Source organism: Emydura macquarii, unplaced genomic scaffold (assembly GCF_026122565.2).
Source record: "Emydura macquarii macquarii isolate MOO-44397 ecotype Brisbane River unplaced genomic scaffold, CSIRO-AGI_Emac_v2 contig_2805, whole genome shotgun sequence".
NCBI classification, from domain to species: Eukaryota; Metazoa; Chordata; order Testudines; family Chelidae; genus Emydura; species Emydura macquarii.
This window is the reverse complement of record NW_027132942.1, coordinates 1,287,770-1,308,250: the sequence shown is the minus strand read 5'-3', so window position 1 is coordinate 1,308,250 and position 20,481 is coordinate 1,287,770. Positions and strand designations below refer to the sequence as shown.

At 39.4% G+C, this 20,481-nt stretch overlaps 1 protein-coding gene across 1 annotated transcript in view; it reads right to left on the bottom strand.

The window, feature by feature from the left end:
• Positions 1 to 20,481, bottom strand: part of PIK3R3 (phosphoinositide-3-kinase regulatory subunit 3) — a 38,376-nt gene that overhangs the window by 15,581 nt on the left and 2,314 nt on the right. The window contains exons 2-4 of the mRNA XM_067567819.1: positions 4,813 to 4,927; positions 2,324 to 2,422; positions 834 to 1,014 (exon numbers count right to left, since the gene is read on the bottom strand). Coding sequence (XP_067423920.1) covers positions 834 to 1,014; positions 2,324 to 2,422; positions 4,813 to 4,927 — 395 coding nt within the window. The remainder of the gene's footprint in view (positions 1 to 833; positions 1,015 to 2,323; positions 2,423 to 4,812; positions 4,928 to 20,481) is intronic.

Here is a 20,481-nt window from a genome sequence, read left to right as displayed (position 1 = left end):
ATTATGCAGCAATCTTTATATCAAGCTTCTAGAAGTGTAGAAGAGACCTCTAGGCTGACAAAGCAAAAAAGTTTCACAATCTAGAAAGTGAACAACTAGGAATATAGAACTTATATAACTAAACCAGAAAATTGTAATAAAAAACCCAGCGAAGAATACATAAGGTCAGGAGATGCCTAGATCTCCCTGAGAGAAAGAAGGAATAATGCAGGAAATTTTTTTGTTTTTAAAACAAGAGTTCACAGAACTTAGGAAAACGGCAGCAACCTTGGAAGACATTTTGCTCAGTGTTAAAGACTGTTACATAGCATGGAGGAGGGGGAGGGGTCAGCCTAAAGCCCCAGGGACTAAAAAACTAAGCACAGGGCCAGGAGCCAGATGGCATTCCCACTTCTGCCAGTCACTGATTTTAACACATTTTGTACATAAACAGTTGCTTTGCATCCTAGACCATAGCGCCCTGCATGTAATTCACTAAATCGCTCAGTCTTGGGTTCGCCACTTCTAAAATACAAGCGATGACAATTACCTACATCATAAGGATGAAGTGAAGCAAAAATTAATGTTTAAGTAGCTGGAGAATTATAAAAATTGGTCAGCGTGAGGTCAGGACCAACTTCTCTCTCAAATAACTTTGTTATTGCTTTAGACCACGTGGGCTCTTGGAACCACTACTTTGTCCTTGAAAATGTGAAGTTGAGTTTTCAAACAAAAAGGGGCTTTGAGTTTTCATATGAAAAATCCAGGCTCTAGATGAAAAAGTCAAAATGTTATGACCAGGAAAAACCTATGAAACATCTGCTAACAATTATTGGGCTCTTTGGAAACCTCACCTGCTGATACCTGGATACTGGATACATCAGCTTCACATCAAGCTTCGGATTGTACTGGGCTAGAGATTCATGGCGGTAGTGGTTAATCAGCTCCACAACAGAATTAAATGTCAATGGATCAGAAAAACCATATTTTCCATCGCGATGATAAATCTTTATCAGTTTGTTGTTGCCACCCTTCCTGTAAGGCAATACACTAACTTAGAGATTTTGTTGTGTGCACGGGTAGCACGCGCACACACACCACCACATATTGTGAGAGTGGTTATGCTAAATTATTCATAAAGACAACACTGCAATTCCTGGACAAGAATCTTTGTAGCTAGTCAGATAATCTAATATATATCTTTTGTAACTAAGTTAGCTAATATTCATTAATATGTAAAGGATAAAAGGAAATACACACACAAAAATTTCCACAAATTTTATTTGAGGAGCAGAATCTCTTCCTGTGTTTACTCTGGGACTAGTTTATTGTATTTAAGATCTAGTTTTAACTCAAATTCTCCAAGGGGATGTTCAGGGTTCCTTAAGGGAGCCATGCAAAAAATCCCAAACCCATTTATTCTAATCCTTGGGAATCTCTATTATAAAAATGAAAATACACTTGCAAAGCTATTATCAAACAATATCACGTTTTTGATGCTAACACTGGATAATCAAACTGAAATAAATCCTTAGAAGGATTTATAACAGGGTAATTCATCCAGGACTTCACATTATCCAGGTTTGTATTTGCTGACAATTTCTAGAAATGCTTATTTCCACCCCTCCCCACTGGCAAAAATTTAAACAGTGCTCTCTCTTTTGTCTGCTCTCTTAATTTATGGCTCCTGCAGATACATGTCTATACGGTTAAATATTCAGACTACCACTAATTAGGCTACGGCAAAATCCTGCCTTGCAAGAAAAGTGAGCATCAGTAACTTCAGGGTGGTTGTGCAAGATGCAAGTCAGAGCAGAATTTGGCCACAAGAGTACATTTTTAAACTCATAAAAGGAAGAGGATTTTGAACCCCAAGACAAGGTAACCATCTATCACATGGCAACTCAGTAGAAAGCTGATCCTATTATTATGTGAACATACCGGACCAGATTCTGTACTGAGTTACACTCTTCTGCATGATCAGAATCAGGGTCATTAAATGCAGTGTCCCAGCTTAGCAGAATCTCCTTAAACAAAAGTACAGGGACATAGATACAGAACTAGGACCTTTACTGATCATGTCTGCATCGCAGAGACATCCAAAAAAAATACGGTGCCTGTATGCACGGGCTCAGCATAAGAAATGGGATGGAATCTCTATGAGCTGATCATTTCTTTCCTTAATATAAACTCCTGGTCAGCCATCACTGGAGAAATGTTCCCAAGACAGTGGAGACTACAACTGAGGGCATTTAATGTAAATACTAACGTGGCACCTACTGGCATTGGTGTGACTACCAAAAGTAAGGTTTGATGAGACAGAGTGAAAATACCCAATACTTACCGCAATGTCAGAGTGTAGTCTCCCTGCATCTTGGTTGATGCATCACGCACCAGAAATGTTCCATCTGGCATGTCTCGTAATTTGTCATTTACCTCTTCCCTGGAAGAAGGAAAGATTGGAAGAAGGATAAATGAAAAGTGTTAGGTAGTTGATCTGCTTTAAAATAGACAGAGGCCATCAGTGTCAGGGTGCATAAAGAATTAGATTTCTTTTCTGTGTTGCCTTCAAAATCTTATACAATCTAAGGATTGAATGTTTGCTTTTCAAATTTTCTTCTTTCAGACTTGGATATCTATAGGATAATATTTCTATTCAGCCTTTAAGGCTATCTTAGACCGGATTGAACATGTTCACTTTTAGCAAAGACCAGTAGTTGCACTTAACTGCTGTTTAGGAAGATGGTTATGTATAAGCAACAGTAGCAGCTGTGTCTCAGACAAATCACCAAGTTCAAAACCTTTCACTGGAATCTGCTCACGTTTAAGTCGAAACTGGAAACAGGTACCTTTTGTGAAGGCACTTCTGGTCCTTTAAGAAACTGGCACGAACACCATCATTCACAGTTGTGTCAGAAAAATATCCACACTATATCCACAGTTCTAGTCTCAAGGTCTGTTAGTAGCTTGATTCAGATTTCATTGACAGCAGTTTTAAAGCCATCGTAACGCCACTAAGTCCAGTGGAATTACTCCTAATTTTCAACTGTTGTGAGAGGAGAAAATTAGGCTTTATTCTTTTAACTAAATGGAAGAGGCTTTTATGGAATGGGTAGGACCCATAAGTATTTCAAACAAAATGTTTGAGTTAAGAGTGTTGGTAATTCCATCCAAATTGCATACGATGCTTTATTTACAAAACTAATACCTTGTCCTTTATAGCACCTTTCAAACAAGAATCTCAGAGGCAGATTACAAACACTATCTATTTAATTGATTGAGAGCTCCTCTCAGGTACCCTCACCACCACCCAGGAGAGGGAGGCAATATATCCACATTTTAAAAAGGACTCAGATATTTTTAGTTCAGATATTGTTATAGGATAGGGATGGCCAAACTGTGGCTTGCGAGTTCCCTCGTGAGTGCGGCTCATTTACAGTTAAAGTGCAGATCGCAGAGTTCCCTCTGCCCATGCCATTCTCTGGCTACCAGACTGGGGTGGGGGGCATGGAGCTTCTGCCATGCGGCCAGGTGGTGGGGCTAGAGGATTCTGCCCATGGGGAAGGTGGACCTCGGAGCAGGGGGAGTCAGTAAGTTTGGCCATCCTTGTTATAGGATCTTATTTTCATTCTTTAGAAGCGTTCTTAGTTTGCATTTAACTATCCTGAAAGACATCCTCCATCCAGAAAGCAACTTCCATTTCAGATTCCCTTTTCTCAGATGTGAATGGTAATTGTCGGCATAGAACCCTTTATGGCTTGAACCTCATGTATCTTGGAGAAGGCCTCTATATGGCTCCAGACAGTAGATCAGCTAGGATGCTTGAGCTTTCATTCTCTAGTAATGCCCATGGGGCTGGAGATGAAGTAATGTCCATTGGCTTTCAGGGCCCAATGAAAAGCTGTTTCCATCTGTTGCCTAAGGCAGTTGGATCAACAACTGATCATATATATCTGTGGGTTGTATTTTGTAAAAGAAAATGAAATCAACTGATATAGTACATATAAAGCCGTTCCTGCAAAACTGTATTTACTGGGTTTCATCCTGAGATTATTTACATAAAATCAGGAGCGATGCCATTAAGTCAGTGTAATAATACTAGTGTAAAAGTGATTTAAGATAACAGAATCAAGACCACCGGGTTTTGTGATCAGGATCTGCCATTGTCCATTAGGGCCTGAATTGTGACACCCCCCACATGGATCTAAATGGGATTACCTGAGTAAGGTACTAAAATGTCAGGGGGGCACAACCTGGACTTAAAGTCCTTTTTTCTTCTGTTAAAGCTTCAAGAAGCTAGTGGGACTAAAGACATTTTTTGATAGACAACATTCAGCCATCAAATGAACAGCAATCCAAAATAGAAGCGCCTTGTTTTCTTCTCAACTGTAGTATTTTTGGTTTTATTCTTTGGATAAATGATATAGTCTTATTGAAAGTTTCATGAACTGCACATTTTCCAATGCTATGTTTAATAAACCTGATTGCAGCCATTATATTCAGAACAGCTTTTTTTCACAACCAGAAAGGCTAGAAAATTTTTTTTTTTTTTTTTTTTTTAAATCTTAAGATTCTGTGGAAAGAATCATCAACCTAAGAAAACAACTATGACCTCAAGATTGTGAACTACTGTTTTAGAACAATAAACCACAAAGCGCATATTAAAACAATCTCAATTCCCAATTCAGCAAAGTACTTAAGCACACACTTAAGTGCTCTGCTAAATCTGGGCCTGAATGCAGTTCCTGAAGTGAAATGTCTGCGCATATACAGGTTCAAAGGGGAGCACAGCTTTAAAAAGTTCATTCTATTCCAGAAATGAACGTTCTTTACCTTGAAATGTCCCCCCAGTACCACTCTGCATCCTGCAGAGAGAAGCTGGAATTGTCCTTTATTCCATTTGTGTTGACCGGAGTAGTCATTGGCTTCGGGGGCTTTGGAGGAAGAGCTGAAAAAGAAAAAAAAAGTTTTTCCATTTAGCTTTCTTTGACTTATGTCACTAACATTTCAACAGGTTAACAGTCAAGAGATTTTAGTTAACAAAAGCCAGAAGTGAAACATATATAAGGCAAAGGAAATGTTACAGAAACCAGTCAGTGGCTAATGGCAGAGAACAGATAGCTTGAGTAAGGATGTGTTTTTTCCTCCAACATGTATGGAATTCATAATTTATTAAAGCCCTTTCTACTAGTACAACATATATAAAAAAGAAGTGAGCTGGGCTCCAAAATAACTATCCCATCTCTAAATGGAACAAGTGGAAAATTCACAGGAAGTGGCAGTGCTTGTTAAGAAGATTCAAGACAACAATCACATTAACTTGGAAAATGTACTTGTTCATTGCTCCATGCAAAATACTGAGGGCTAGACTGTGGTTTAGGTCCCAGCCTGAAGTGGGGGGGCAGAGGGGGAAGAGAGAAAGCCAGAGTGTGGGGTACAGCTGTGTACTAGCTACAGATCTCAGAGGAACAGTGGCCCTTGCTACAGCTTTTGAAAGAGTAAATGTGCCCTCCCTCCTACTTCAGCCAACTTTACTGGCTAGTGAGAAGAGGATACTAGTCTGGTGCTCAGACTGCACTCCTCACTAGCAGCACAAGGATTGCAACCATTGCTCCTTGGATAGGTATCCAATGTACGGAAGAAAGGAGCAAGGAGAGGAATAAGGGAGTAAACTGGTGCAGGGCTAATCACAGTCTATCCCTAAATTGTCAAGCTTCCCTTTTAACTTTAAGGGGCAGAGGCTGTGTCACAAAGAAGTACCATCCCATCAAAGTCTGTAAGAACTGCACCCACTTAAATCAAATTAATTTGGCCCCAATTTTGTTACACTTGTCCTTCGCTCTCCAAAGTAACCAACTGACAGCTCTGTCCACTGAATACAATGCAAATGGATTTTACTCACGCTCTCAAAATGGATAACAGGATATGAAGCCAGCACAATATATGCAAAATAGCCCATTAAGGTTCTTGCCCTGTGGTCAATTTTTTGTGTTCCTAAACAGGTCTTTTTATCCCAAACGTTTCTGGTGTAATTTGTTGGGATTTTTTAAATCTAAACATTCCAGATTTTAGAAAAGTTATGCATTACAGCTAAACAGATAATACTTTCAGTTCCAGCTATACTGGTGCATTAATAAAGACTTGTCCGGCAGCATAAATACACTAATAGTTTGTACTTCTATAAGCGTTTTGAGCCCTCCCCCACTCCTTTGCACAGCAGCATAGGGCTAGTCATAATCTTAGCCCTAAACTGAATTTTCTAAGATTTTCATTACACTCATCATTCCAATTTCATAGAGCGCTGAACTAACCTTGTCCAAAGCCATACAGTGATTCACTAACAAAGCCGAGGTTAGAACCCAGTTCTCCATGGGTACGTCTACATTGCAGCAAAAAGACACCATACCCATGGCAGCGTATGGTATGTATGTCTATGTTGACGGTGGCACCATCAGCGCCACCGGATTGATTCTGTGGGATCGATTGAGCAGCAGTGGAGACCTGCTTAATCAATCCGGAAGTCGATGCTGTTAATTCACCCCTGCAAGAAGAGTAATGCTGCGTCAATGGGAGGGCATTTCCTGTCGGCGCAGCATAGTGAGGACGCCACAGTAGGTAGAAGTTAGGAAGTCAACAGGAGATACACAAGCTAATTTCGTTGGCAGTGTAGACCAAGCCTCAGAGCCCAGGTCAACTGACTCAGGCTCCTACATCAAAGCCAAAAATAGCAGGGTAGACATTCCTGCTTGGGCTCTGAAATCTGGTGCAGGTGGTGGGGATCAGAGCCTGAGAAGGAATATCTACACTGCTGTTTTTAGCCCCACAGCTCAAGCCCAAGTCAGTTGACCCAGTCTCAGACTTACTGCTATGGATTTAATTTTGCAGTGTAGACACACCTCATATTCTCAGGGTTAGATTACACAGTCTCTAGAAGGCATGCATCACAAAGTTCTGAATATAGCAATCCAAGACTGCAATTCTTAAAGCAAGTGCATGTAATCTGGTGCACAGGCAGGAATGCAATTATGATTGCATTTGAACTAGAGATCAAAAATTTTGTTTCTAGCAGAGGGACTTGACATTACAAGGTGTATTGCTTAGAGCCATTCATCTGTTCACCTCTGAACCACACCTCCCACATCGCAAGAAAAAAAATATTGTGCTCTAGCTGCAGTTTCAAATGCCATTTCATGTTGAACAGTGAAGCTACTGTGTGTCGGATCCTCTAGGACAAACCAGCAAGTACTCAACTGAGCCAATCTAAACTAACCTGAACCTTGACCCAGACATTCACACTCTGGAGTTATTGACCAAACACCTGATTCAGATAGCAGCATTCATTCTGTGGTACTGAATGTTAAAGCTGCAGCATACAGGTTGGTTCTTTTTGTGGTTTAGCTGGGAATGTTGAGGTGTGCATGAGTCTAGAGGGCCAATATCAGATCTTGTACAAGGAGCATGCAGTTCCATTGGGCTCACTTGGGTAACTTGCTCCTGCTAGGTTTAAATGTGGCTCCATGACTTATAACTGCAGCTGTGCAGCACTTCAAAGATGGTATACAAGTACTATTGGGAATGACTTAAAAGTTCATGCCTTAATCTACCTTGTTGGACGGCCTCTAGAAGCTAAATTTTTATTTCAATTACAGCAATGTAAATCCAGAGTATCACGGAAGTCAGCAGTGTACCTGAAACCCTATTGGCCCTCTGATTCTACTTTGTTTTCTGACTACTAACGTTGAACAGGCTGTCATTTTATCCACAGTCTCTATTCAGCCAAAAAAGTACAGTGACAGTCTTTTTAAACTCACATTTGGACATTTCTGCCATGCATGCTTTAAATGACATACTAAAAAAGTGTAGACAATGATTAGAATTCAGTCACTGACATCTGGCTTCAATAGTAGGCCAGAATAGAAGATTCAAAAACTGCTCTCTACATCTATTCCAGAACCTTCTGTAGTTTTAACAAACCAATACCAATTAAGCAAGCACAGGAGGCTCAAACTCTTTGTATTGCAGTGTTTTTTTTAAAACAAACAAAAAACCCTGTAGCCAAGCCAGGGTAGGCTATGATTTCATTAGATCTCAAGTTAAACAGCAGGCCTTGCAAGAACATTGCAACACTGGTAGCAATTTTTCCTCAGTCTATCTTATACAACCGACAAAATATGAGGCTGGGGGTTACCATTCTGGCAGAGGTGATCTTCATATACAAAGATCTTGTCCATTCTCAGTTTTGGCTTAATATTCCCCACCAGTGCAGCGTCTCCGTTGGAGGCTGTAGTGTAGACAAGCCAGCGCTGATGCTTTTTTTTTTTTTTTTTTTATAAAGTCAATGTTATGTGACCTTTCTGTAGGAAAGGACCAGACTTGTTCAGACAGTAGAACTCCTTCCTATTCACCAGGAATGGGACAGAATTTGCCTCAAATTATGGGAGTTTGTTTCTCCATATCTACTGATTCCTCAAATTAATCCTACTGATATGTGAATTATATAAACAGAATTTTTAAACAGCATTTATGCCTCAGATAAAATTTTATTAAAGTGCATTGTTTTTTCCACATAGCATTGTGGAATTCAGATGCTACTGTACTGCTGCTGCAACAAAGACAAAATAAATGGTATGGGAGGAAATTTGTCATGCACAAAGGGCTTCTTCTTCGGGCTTCTCTAAATGAGCATTTAGTTTATGGCAAGCTGGGGTGTGAATTTACTCCACACTAGCTTGCCATGCACTAACTGTCCATGAGTAGAGCCCTGAGTGGATACAAAAAAAAAATGTGGATTCACATCCAAGAGAATCAATTTATATCTGACTTGCCATCTGCAGTCCATATTTTCTATAGCACCTGCATACACCTGCAGCTCTGGTCCCCCAATAAGCTGTTTGGAGGCCAGCCCCCACTGCAGCTGATCAGCTGATGGGCAGCCCACTCTCACCCACAGATCTCAAAAGGGAGGAAACAGCATCAAAGGCTATGAGCTGCAGACAGCTGCTTCCCCATTGTTGAGATCCGCATCTGATCTACCATCTGCAAAAAATGGTCTGTGGATATAAAGCAGATATCTGTGGATTTACGGAGCTCTATCCATGAGGACCCTGCTGACATGCAGGGTCAGTTTGTTAGTGCACTTTAATCTAGTCCCATTTCAAAGGGGGGGAGTAGACACTTAGCACTTGACAGGCAAGCACGAGGTAGATTTACACCCCCAGCTTGCCACAAACTAAATGTTAATGTAGACAGTCCTTTAGAATGTGATCCTCTGCACACAGATGGTTTGCCGGATCAGGTCTTAATCTTTGCAGGCTGCTAAGTTCTAGGTATGTTGTTCGTTTGTATACTATGGAACTATTCTGGAGTTCTTTATTCTGTTTAGAGCACTGGGAACTTTGACAAAGCTAACATGAGCCCTTTACTCCAGGGGAGTGAAAGAGCTCTGAACAAGTGCATAGATGTTGCACTACTCTCCTCGCTATGATTTGGGCTTCCCCTTCTTCCCTAGACCAGAAAAACATCAGTTCTTAGTATCACAAGCTTGCCTGCTTGGTGATGTTATTCTAGAGTCAGCAAAATTTGAGTGAAATACTTACCATGGGAAAAGGGATAGGCAATAGACTTCGGGCATGACTCTGTAAACCATTACTCATGTGAGTAGCCTGTTTTCAGGAGAATCACCTCATTGAAGTGAAGCAGGTAGTTCTATTGTATAAGTGTTTGCAGGACTGGGCACTTTGTTTCAAGAGAACCTGGGACCTAACCCCGAAACTCTTAGTCACACAAAGGATTCAAATGAAGTCAGTGGGACTATTCACATGAGAAGGGGTTGCAGGACCATGACCCAACTATGTTAACCCAAATCCTTTGACATATCTTCCTTGCCTTCCCCCCCCCAGTCTGACAGTACGGTAATCTACTGGCAGCTACTTGAACCAAGTGCTGCTGGATGTGAAAATATTTTAGGCTCCGCAACTCAGAACGATGAGAAATGGGATAGAGGCTTAATTTACTGGTTTAGCAAGTGCCTTTAACTCAATGTGTATTGTAATAGTGGATCAGCTACCACACGGATGCTTTTACAGCATTTGTACAGCAATAAATCCAGAATTGCATAAGTGATCTTAAAATAGTGGTGTGTGGACACTGGTAAAAAACTAACAGCAGTATAACTAGAGGAAGTTCTGTGGTACATTTGTGTGCATGAAAAAAAAAAAAGTAAGTAAAAATAAGGCTTTAGACTTCATTCTCAATTTGTAGAGACTTTAACAAAGTCTCGTTTCATAAAACTATCCCTGACAAACAAAATATTGAGTTAAAAGCCTACAATAAAGTGAGTATAAAAAGGAAATGAAAATTGGATTCTAGAGTGCGCAGAAGGCAAACCTTTCTTGAAAACAGAGCTGTTTCTTTCTATTGTCTATTCCTGGGCGCAAATCTGATGTCACACTGGTGAGAGAGAAGAGTAAATCCACTAAATCAATTGAGTTATGCTGGAGTAAGATCAGAATCAGGGCCACAAAATATTTTTTTCTGAGACATGAAAACAGATCTCAAATAACTAAGAGTACTTTGCTCTTTTTAAAAGCACGAAAATGTTAGCACCAGGGAAACAACACACAAAAATTCTTCAGAACAGCTTTAACCAACCTCTCATGTCTGAAATCCAAGACTGCAACTGAACAAGAAACACTACTTCCCCTGCATCAGTGAGTTACTGAGATTAGATCCAGACTTCAGTGACTGCCTGGCATGCATCGCTGAATTAAAGACTGGTTCTTGAGACAAGGTGGGAGAGGCAATACCTTTTATTGGACCAACTTTTATTGGTGAGAGAGAAGCTTTCGAGCCACACAGAGCTTTTCTTCAGGATCTTTACTCATGCGTAGGCAAGAGCCATTTTTTACACTGGCATGGTTTCTCTAAAGCTTGCTCGTTAACAGCCCAAACCTCCTCCCCAACCTGCTTTCTGAGCTCAACCCCAATCCCAAATCCGATTCCGTTGGAAAAAACTAATTTCTGAATGGAGACAGCACTTCAGCCAATGGCAGCAAAGTACTGGGATCGAATGTTGTATGACGTCAGCACACAGAATGTAGCTGTGCAATTTCCAGCAGGTAGTTTTGGCTGAGCTGCTCTGCAGAAACCAAATACAATTTCTTCTCCTCAGATACAAGCACAATGATTAGACTTCAGCAAAGTGATAGTTTTGATGCTTTTTCTTGAGTACATAGGGATTTATTTTTAGATGCTACTCAAAATGCAATACAAATAGAAGTATCTAAGCGAAATCTTGTCCACAGCCAGCCCAAAGGACTAAGCATGCTGGCCAAATAATATTGAATTTTAAACATTTCCCCCCTCTTCACAAGGGAATTTAAATCTTTCACATCAACAGGCTATATTCATCCCTGAAGTAACTAGTGATACACATATTTCACTGAAATTACAGCCAGTATCAATTTAGTCCAATTACCCTTTCCATGCAAAAAACTGTTAAATCTAAAGAAAGCGATCTTTTTTTTTTTTTTTTTTTTTTTTAAATAAACAAATCCATGTTTTCACTCTTAAGTTAGTACTACTAAATCAGGAGTTATGGTCTGTGATAACAGTAGCTTCCCCCAAGAAAAATCAAGTGCCTTGATTTTTGTAATGATAGATCATCAAGTCGCATCTAGCTCATCACATACTCAATTTATTCTCTGGCTGCTGTATTTGCATGCAAGATAAAAGTATACAGTTAATTAAAAGTTTAATTAAACTTCTGGAGACAGATGCCACTTAGACTAATGTCTAAGAACATCTGCATTACCAAACCTGTCTTCTAGTATTTTCTTAGGGACATAGGCTTTCAATGGGAAATACAGAAGAGCTCTCAACTGCAAGACTAACTTGCTGTTCTACTTTGCTGATCATGGCTCCCAACCAATAGGTTGGAGTCAATTGTGGATCACGGCACTTTTGTGAAGTCATTTGGGGGATTATAAAAAAAAAACCCCAAACCTTCAAACACAAACACTGCTCCCCCTCCCACATACCAACACATTTTAGGGCAAGTGGATCACAACAGATCAATGGGATCCCAAGCTGGGTCCTAGATTTTAGACAATTGATTAATAATCTGTGGGTCATAATGCAATGTAATATAGTACTATTACTGTGGGAGCACCTACTCCATAGTTAGGACTATATTTTTAAAAGTGGGCTTAGAACAGGACATAATTTTATCTCTAAAAGTAGGTGAGGGTGGTGTGAAATTCCACACCAGACTCATTTTATGCCCTTTGAATTTTCTATGCAGTTTTTGCTTGCTTTTTCTTCATTGCTTTTAATACACCTCAATGCAATTTTACTTCGGCAGTCTACATTTTTCATTGTTGACCGATCTACATAAAACTGGATAGAGAAGTGCATCTTGAGTAGATCTGCTGCAACATGTAGTTTCTTTATTCAAAGTTGTGTTTAGGGTACTTTTAGCAGTTATTCATGGCATAACTGAAAGTTTATGTGCTGTGTATGCAAGAGAGAAAGACTGTTGGGGGAGAGGAGGAAACCTCGTTCATTAGAAACATTTCTAACAGAAGTTTAGTTTAACCTGTAACAAGGGTTCAAGTGCATCTGCCAACAGAAGGGTTCATGCACAGATACTGACGGAAAATATTCTGTCAGCCACTGTGATTCTACTCAACATAGGTCCAACCCCATGCCAAGTTCCCCCCGCCCCCCAATTCAGTTTAAACTGTAGGAAGTGTGTACACAAGACTTCACTGTGAAGCAGGGATATCAGTCTCCCAGCCCAAAATACAGCTCTCCACAAAAACAAGGTAATGAACGGGGTACGACATTCAATAGTAGATACCCTCTACTCCTCCAGCCATCTTACCATAGATATCACAGACCATGCACCACAACCTTAACTCTGCCCCTGTAGAGATGCCAGTCTTCCATCAAACCTTTTACCAAACTACCTCTTCTAACACAGCCAACTACTACACCAAGCATTCACAACTACTACTATTGGGAGAAAAAAACAACATGGTAAAGGTGTGCATGCAGACCAGTGACAGGGAGACAAGAGTTAGTATGAGGGTGGCTCAAATTTTTGTTTTCTTGCTTTTGTAGGTTAGTAAGGTATGTTGTGTAACTGCTTCAAAGTTTTTTGTCGGACGTGTTCTATTATTCTATTCAGCTTCTTATGCCATGATCATCCCCACAGCATTCAAGAAGCTTCCAAAGTTAACTGTAATGTGATTGTCATTAAGCAAGGGTTAAGTTTTCCCCACCCCAAAGCACCCGCCTTGGGTGAGCAAATTGCCAATGAACATAGAAAACAATTTCACAAAGTGCTAAAGGTGTTTAATATTAAAAAAAAAAAAAAAAAAAAAAAAAAAAAAATACAAAATCCTTATTCTTCTTTCATTTACATTGGTATAAATCTAGGGTAGTTCAACTAAGTCAGAGGGCTAGATTTTCAGCTACCCCCAATTCAATAATTTGCAGCTCCTTGATCCTCAGCTACTCCCTGCAGGAGTTTAAAGCAATCTCAGGGATATCAGCTGAGGATATGACTGGAGTGCTGCAGCCATAGCCCCTTCTACCTGCATTGAAGGCCAGGTGGGAGGGTGGTGCAGAGCAACGCTGTCCTAGATGGCACAGAGGCATCACAATTGTCTCCCTATAAAACACCACAGCCACTGGAAACTTCACATATGAAGCACGAAGATTTGAATCTTTCCAAAGTACAGGCCCTTACCATACCATTTTGCTAAACAGAATCTTCAGCTGCAATAAAGCATTAACGTACGTAAACTATTCTGATTCCATCCTAGAGAGATCAGGGATATTCATAATGTACACAATAGTGAGTACCTTATAACGGACCAAATTTACCCCTGCTGTAATTCCATTAATTCTAGCACAGCTACACCAAGAATGTGTTTACTTAACATATTACTTTCCTTGGCTATTTTATAATTGCTTGCATCTTCTAAAAGGTTATAAAGCTAAAATTAGATGGAAAAAAGTTGTACAATTCAAATAGCAAAGCATGCTTATTAGTACTTCAATAACCTGTTTCATATCGGCTATTGAAACCAAGTAAAACAGCTGATATAAACTACAGTACCTTATTACTAGACTTGGAAGGATTAGATTATCGGTAAATGTTGATTTCATTGCACACATACACAAGCTGACAAAAATATTTCCATCAATAAAAATTTACAGATAGGCAAAGGAAGAAAGAACTGTTTGATAACTTAGCGCTTGATTTAAGGCTATTTATTTTGTATATGTTGACTATTTGTGTTTTAACTATATCAAAAAGTTGAAGCTTTATATCTCAACATCTACTGCCATTCAGTAATTACTGTCTGCCCTCCAAACTCTTCCAACTGTAAACATTTAAATTGATAAAAACATGTTAAATAAAAATCTATATTATTTACCACAGTTATTAAAAAAATCAAATTCTGCCAAGCCATTTTATAACCATGTATTCTTCTACAGATTTGCAGAACATCCAAGGAAAGTTAAATTTCCATCAGGTACACTTAATTAGCTTGAACTGTTTGTTAGTGCAGCAATTAACTTACTTTGCACTACGCAACTTCAGATCAGGAGGATTGTTCCAGGATGGTGGACAGAAGATGCAGAAAAAGTTTACAGTTTATCCTTGCTGGTGACTAAGGATTCCAAAATACAGGCCCTGATCTACTTTGCTAACTGAGTAGATGCCACAACACTTCTTACATCCTCCTACGGTACAAAACCTCAGATGACCACAAGTCCTTGGTCCTATGTATATACGAATATCATGGCTTTCTTGATCCAACTGATATTTTGGATCAAAACTAGGGAGTATAAATTCCTGTTTTTTGTACATTTGTGAAAGAAGGTTAAATGCAATTTTAGGAATTAAAATTTCCCTGAGAGAAGGTGAGAAATGAGTCTGTAGGCTAAGGTAACTATTTTGTTCATTCTCCTAGTCTTAGACAGCCACCAGGAACGTCACTTTCAATGGAAAAGGAGGGTGGTAGGGAAAGAAGACTACTTTCAGTAGAGGTTCAAAGAAAGCGTAACCATAAAGCTATCTGCACTCACCAGGCATGAACTCCAAGGAGGTACTACTGACCCCTGGAAGTCACCCATAGGAACACTGTCACAACAAGTGAACTGACTGGTTGACTCTGAATCCTACCTCTTGAAACCCTGGGGGTATCTTAAGCTAAGCTTTTTGCAACCTTCCTGCAAGAAATAGAGGCTTTTCAATCTACCATGAGGTCAAACATCCCTATTTCCATACCAATAGATAAATATCCCTCAAATGCAGTAAGTGCTCTTGGTATCTTCTGAATTTACACAGAACAAGACACACTTTAACACTACCCAAAATTTCTGATACTAGTTTGTTTATATCAGGATTAAAAGTTAGCCCCTGGGCAAACAAGTCTGGAATTTAAGGGAAACATGAAGTCTGAGACCCATGCTGGTCAAGAATGGGGTTTTGTATGTGAAGGGGATAAAGCTTTTATTTTTAGAGTGCTTGCTTTGATAGTGACAGCAATATAAAAGGATTGTAGGAGGTCGGGGCTGCCCATCCCTGTCAGTTTGGGAAGAAGGCCACACCCCCTTGCTCTTGCACCTAAAAAGAGTCAGGCTTGAAAATGGGGAACTACCTGTTTTGGGGTTATGGCCCTTGTAGGAAGATGCGGTGGCCTTCCTCCGAGCCAGGGCCCGAAGAAGGGCCACAACCACGGGGTGGGACAGTAAAAGGGCTGGCCGCCCAGTCCGCCCGGCAACTGGGAGGCCGCCCAGCGATAGGTCCAGCCAGCCGCCCAATCCAGCACCAGAGGGGCGGGGCTTCAGCCAGGGCTGAGAGTATAAAAAGCAGGCTCCACAGCTCAGAAGGGAGGAAACTTCCTACTTGCACAGTTCTAGTTCACTGAAGTGTTTTAAGTCTGCAGCAATTTAATGCTTTTATTTTTGTCTCAGATATCGTGTTGAGGAATATTAATTTCAGAACACATCATCCTCTTAATTTCTTGTATTTTACAGAAAGGGACTTCAGATTTCAGTTTTAAGGTTCAGTGATTTTTACAAAAACTCATCTCAGATACACAGAAGTTAGTTACGGAAAACAATCAGAATACCACATCTTGTTGCACAATGATTGTTTTTAAAAACAGGAAAATGGTATTTTTCACCATGCAGATTCATTATGTGCATTGTTAGAAGTTCAATACTTCATCTAGCATTATTTTTTTTTTAAAGCAGGTATCCAAGACATCCACAGAGAAATGCTCATGAAATTGTGATAAATTCTTTAAACACCAAATAGCAGCTGGTCAGCAGGAGATTGTACAAGACTTAGTAGGCATGGAAGCACAACAATTTATCTTACATAACCTATATTTAACTTTATAGCTTTAAACATGGATAGTCAATAGGTGGACTACAGGCCAAACCCAGACCCCGCCAGATGCTTTTGAATGGACTGTGAAGTCTTTTTATTGACTTATCATCATTATTGTTATTGCAGTGGGAAAATGTTTCTCTGGAGACAAATATCTTGTTCAAGATATTTGGACCTAGACAAAAAATAATTGACTACCCTGACTTAAAACCTCAGCTTAAAAAGCTCCCACTCACCCAAGAATTTTTCTCTTGAGAGAGTAGTAGAGGAGAGAGACCCATTACACAGAGACCATTTCTGAAGAATTTAAACTTATTTTTGAAAAAAAGTCACTGTTGCTGCTCAAGATCCACAAGCTGCAGGCACAAAGTGAAATTAAAAAAAAACTAATTTCACTACTCCTACTCAGGACCTTGTGGGCATGACGCAATCCGACTCTGCAGCTAATGCTTGGGAAAACTATGTTTGTAAGCAAAAGAACTTCCAAGAGAAGTCTCCTTTGAAGCAGAAAAAGTAAAAGGAGATGATACAGGTGTTTAATTGTTGGGCACCTCCTAGTCAGAAGCTGATACACAAGATGAAGCCTTTCAGACAGGTTCTAGGAATACCATTCAAGAACTAATAAAACAAATCCCATACAAAGCACACAGAGGCGGGGGGCTAGTCTTCTCAGTAGGGCATTTCTCCACATTTTGTACCAATTCCTGGCTTGCAGGAGCCTCAAATTTTTCAAGCCCTGTGCTCCAGCAAAATGTAATCTAATTTTGTAGCAATAAGGGTATTTCTCCTAACCTGCAGAATAAGTCTGAATTAATGCACTTCATTGACAAATGAAGAGTGACATTCCTTAACACTCAGAGCCACCAAAAACGAGAGCTAAAAAGAGATGGAATGCAAAAGTCAGCTATGCAATGATTTAAAAAAAAAAAAAAAAAAAAAAAAAAAGCAAGGAACTCATTACAGCAGTAATTAAGTCAGAACCGGTGGAAGAAGTTTGGAAATAATGAATCTCCCCCCCACCAGAAACCTCACAACCTACCCCCCCAAACAGTTTAAAGATAAAAGTTTGAATCCAAGTCTTTTATTTCATAAAAAATTAGTTAATACACAAGTTATCTAATGAACCTTATTCATTCTGTGTGCCACCCCAAAGCAGAGATTTGTGCAAGCTCTACTTTCTCTACAGTGGAGAAAAAACAAAGCCTTGTTTGTTTTAAGTGTCTTTTCTCTGCAATTTTAAACATACACAAATAATTGTGATCCAAAAATCTGTTCTCCAAGGGATTTATTCCCCATATATAGAAGTTTAATTAAGTCAATGACGTTAATTCACTTTTACAAGGGTGTAAGAGTAGAATTGGTCCAGTAACAATAAAAACGTCTAATCAAAAGAAGAACATCAGAGTACTGGGAATTTATTAATAACCTGTATCTGGCCTGTCCCTGGTCACCACAATTTTTTTTTCTGCCACATCATTCTCTAGCATCTGACTGCCAATGAACACTAACCAAATTTGAGGAGCCACCTTCAATTGTAATTCTAAATTTTATCTACTACATGCAGAGTCTGGCTCTCCACTAATTCAAGTCAGAGGGAATTTTGCTCTTGACCTTAAAGGGAGCAGGAACAGGTCTATAGTTTTCAGTGTACATATGCGAAGCAGCCAGGAAGCATATATTTTTAAAATTAACTGCAATCACCACTTAAAAGGGCACTTATCCTAAAACTAATCAATACTGAAATATATGTTCCATTCTGGAGTATTTGTCCTCTTCATCATGTGAGCTTACTGCTTATTATTGTAGTTACCTGGGCCTTTCTAAACCATTGGATTATTGTTTTTTTAAATGTAGACTTGGTCTACATTATAGACTTATGTTGGTATAGCTATGTTACTCTGGGGTGTGGATTTTCCAAACCCGAGCGACACAGTTATACTGACTGAACTCCTGGTGTAGACAGTGCTATGCCGACAGGAGCGCATCTGCTGACCTAGCTACTGAGGCTCCCTAGCGTCTTCACTAAGCACTGCAATGGCGCAGCTGCACCTGTATGTGTAGACAACCCTGTACTGTTACATGGACTTTGCAAACATACATACAAAAAGAAAAGGGGGAGGAGGGGCGGGAGGAGTCAGTCAAATTTGTGCCTACCCGCCTTTAAAGAATCTCTTTAATACCACATTAGGAGAATTAGTTTCTATTAGAAGCTTGATCAGCAGAGAGATCCCATTACACATGAGTTTTAAAGAAGTTTTGCTAGTGTTTTTGTAGTTTTGTTTGTAATGCACACAAATGAAGCTGACTAATCTCTAATTTGTAAATAAACCAAGGATCCCGGCCAACATCTATATTTTACAGCCAGATATTATATTGATTTTCATTTCAGTGACAGAATAAATTTTCCTTTCATAATTTTACAGATCACATATATTGATGGTGTAATAAATGAGGGCAACATGCTGGACAAAAACCAAAAAATGGGGATAGGGTGAGGAAGTAGTTACAAGTCTACTAACTAGAAGCGATGGGGCACCTAAGCAGGTAATCAAGATTAAATGTTGTACAGTTCCAAGTTGCACTCAGATGACCTCTGAAATCAATCCAAGATCCCCTGTTTTAAAAAGCTTATATTACAGCCAGAAATTCATTTGTTGCAAACCTGAACAGCTATGTAGTTACATACGATTATGTTAAATGCAGTAACACATTTGTGAGAGTCACTGTCTTTTCAGGTGGCAAGTCTCAGAACTGTGGTCAAGTTAACAGCTATGGCTATCAGAATTAAGTGACACGGTAACCGGTAACAATGTTTGAATTATTCTAATATTAGAATATTGTGGATGCAAACATTGGTCTATGTTAATCCTGGTGAGAAAACTAAAAGTGCATGAACAATAGATTGTTTTCATTATTACCAGTAATTGAAGGCTAATTTTGTCTTTATAACCACTGAAGATGTTTTGGTCTTCTACCTGCTAACATAACTCACATAGCCACAAACCACATACAAATATGACAGCCACATTTTGCCAGTAATCTATTTTATTAAATAACATGCCAAGAAAAAACCAGGAGAGGGAAAAGGTGTTAAAAAAGTAAAAGTCACTTCTGCTACAACTTTCATTACAATGTTAGCTGCATATGATTATTTTAAAATGTTTTAAAGAGGATGCATTAGAACCATGGATTTAATTCACCATAATTTATGTAAGAATAGACTGCCTCACTCCAGGGTTTAGGTAATAAAGAACAAAAACTTAAAGTGGCAGATGCTTATAATCCTGATCCTGCTTCCATTGAAAAAAAATCAATAAAGAAAGTTCCATGGTTTTCAATGGGAGCAGGATCAACCTTTCCCTTTTAGACTTTTGTTTGAGCCTTGACACTATAGCATATTTAGAAGATAGAAGACTAGGTCTCTGCCCTGAAGAATCTATGTCTATATAAAGTGCCATATACATCTATAAACAGGCAATTGTATACTGAGGCCCCTGCAATAACTATGTAAAATTGCAGGAGTTTGAGGTTAAAGGTGACACTGCACATTAGATTCTCCTTGCTTTTATTTGTATCTGAACTAGAGAGACACTAGACTGTAATCAAGAGCAGACATCCTAGATTGAAGCCATTGGGGTCTAGTGTCAATAAATATCAATATTCCAGTGTAGGGTGTGAATGAAGGCCAACACTGGCTCTCTTTATGCGGAGTTCTGGAAACAATAGATTTATCCCCTCCTTTAGAAGCTTTATGATTTACCATGTATCTTGTTCATTTGTGGGCTATTCAGACAATGTATCACAACAACTCAACTGCTCATGAATATGAGTTGCTGGACAGACAAATTCTGTACTAAAAAGCATTATCAACTTTTTATTGGCAATGGGTCAAATTCAGGTATGGTGTAAATGAGGGCAATCCGAGTCACTTTGGCCCAATATGTCTAGATTACATTACTTAACAAAAAGTGGATTTAATCAAATACCCACTGGACATTAACAAAATTCATTTAAGGGGCTGGAATTTTTCTACTGCTGATAAAGAAAACCCCTTGAACCACCACTATCATCTTCCCCCTCCTTGTACT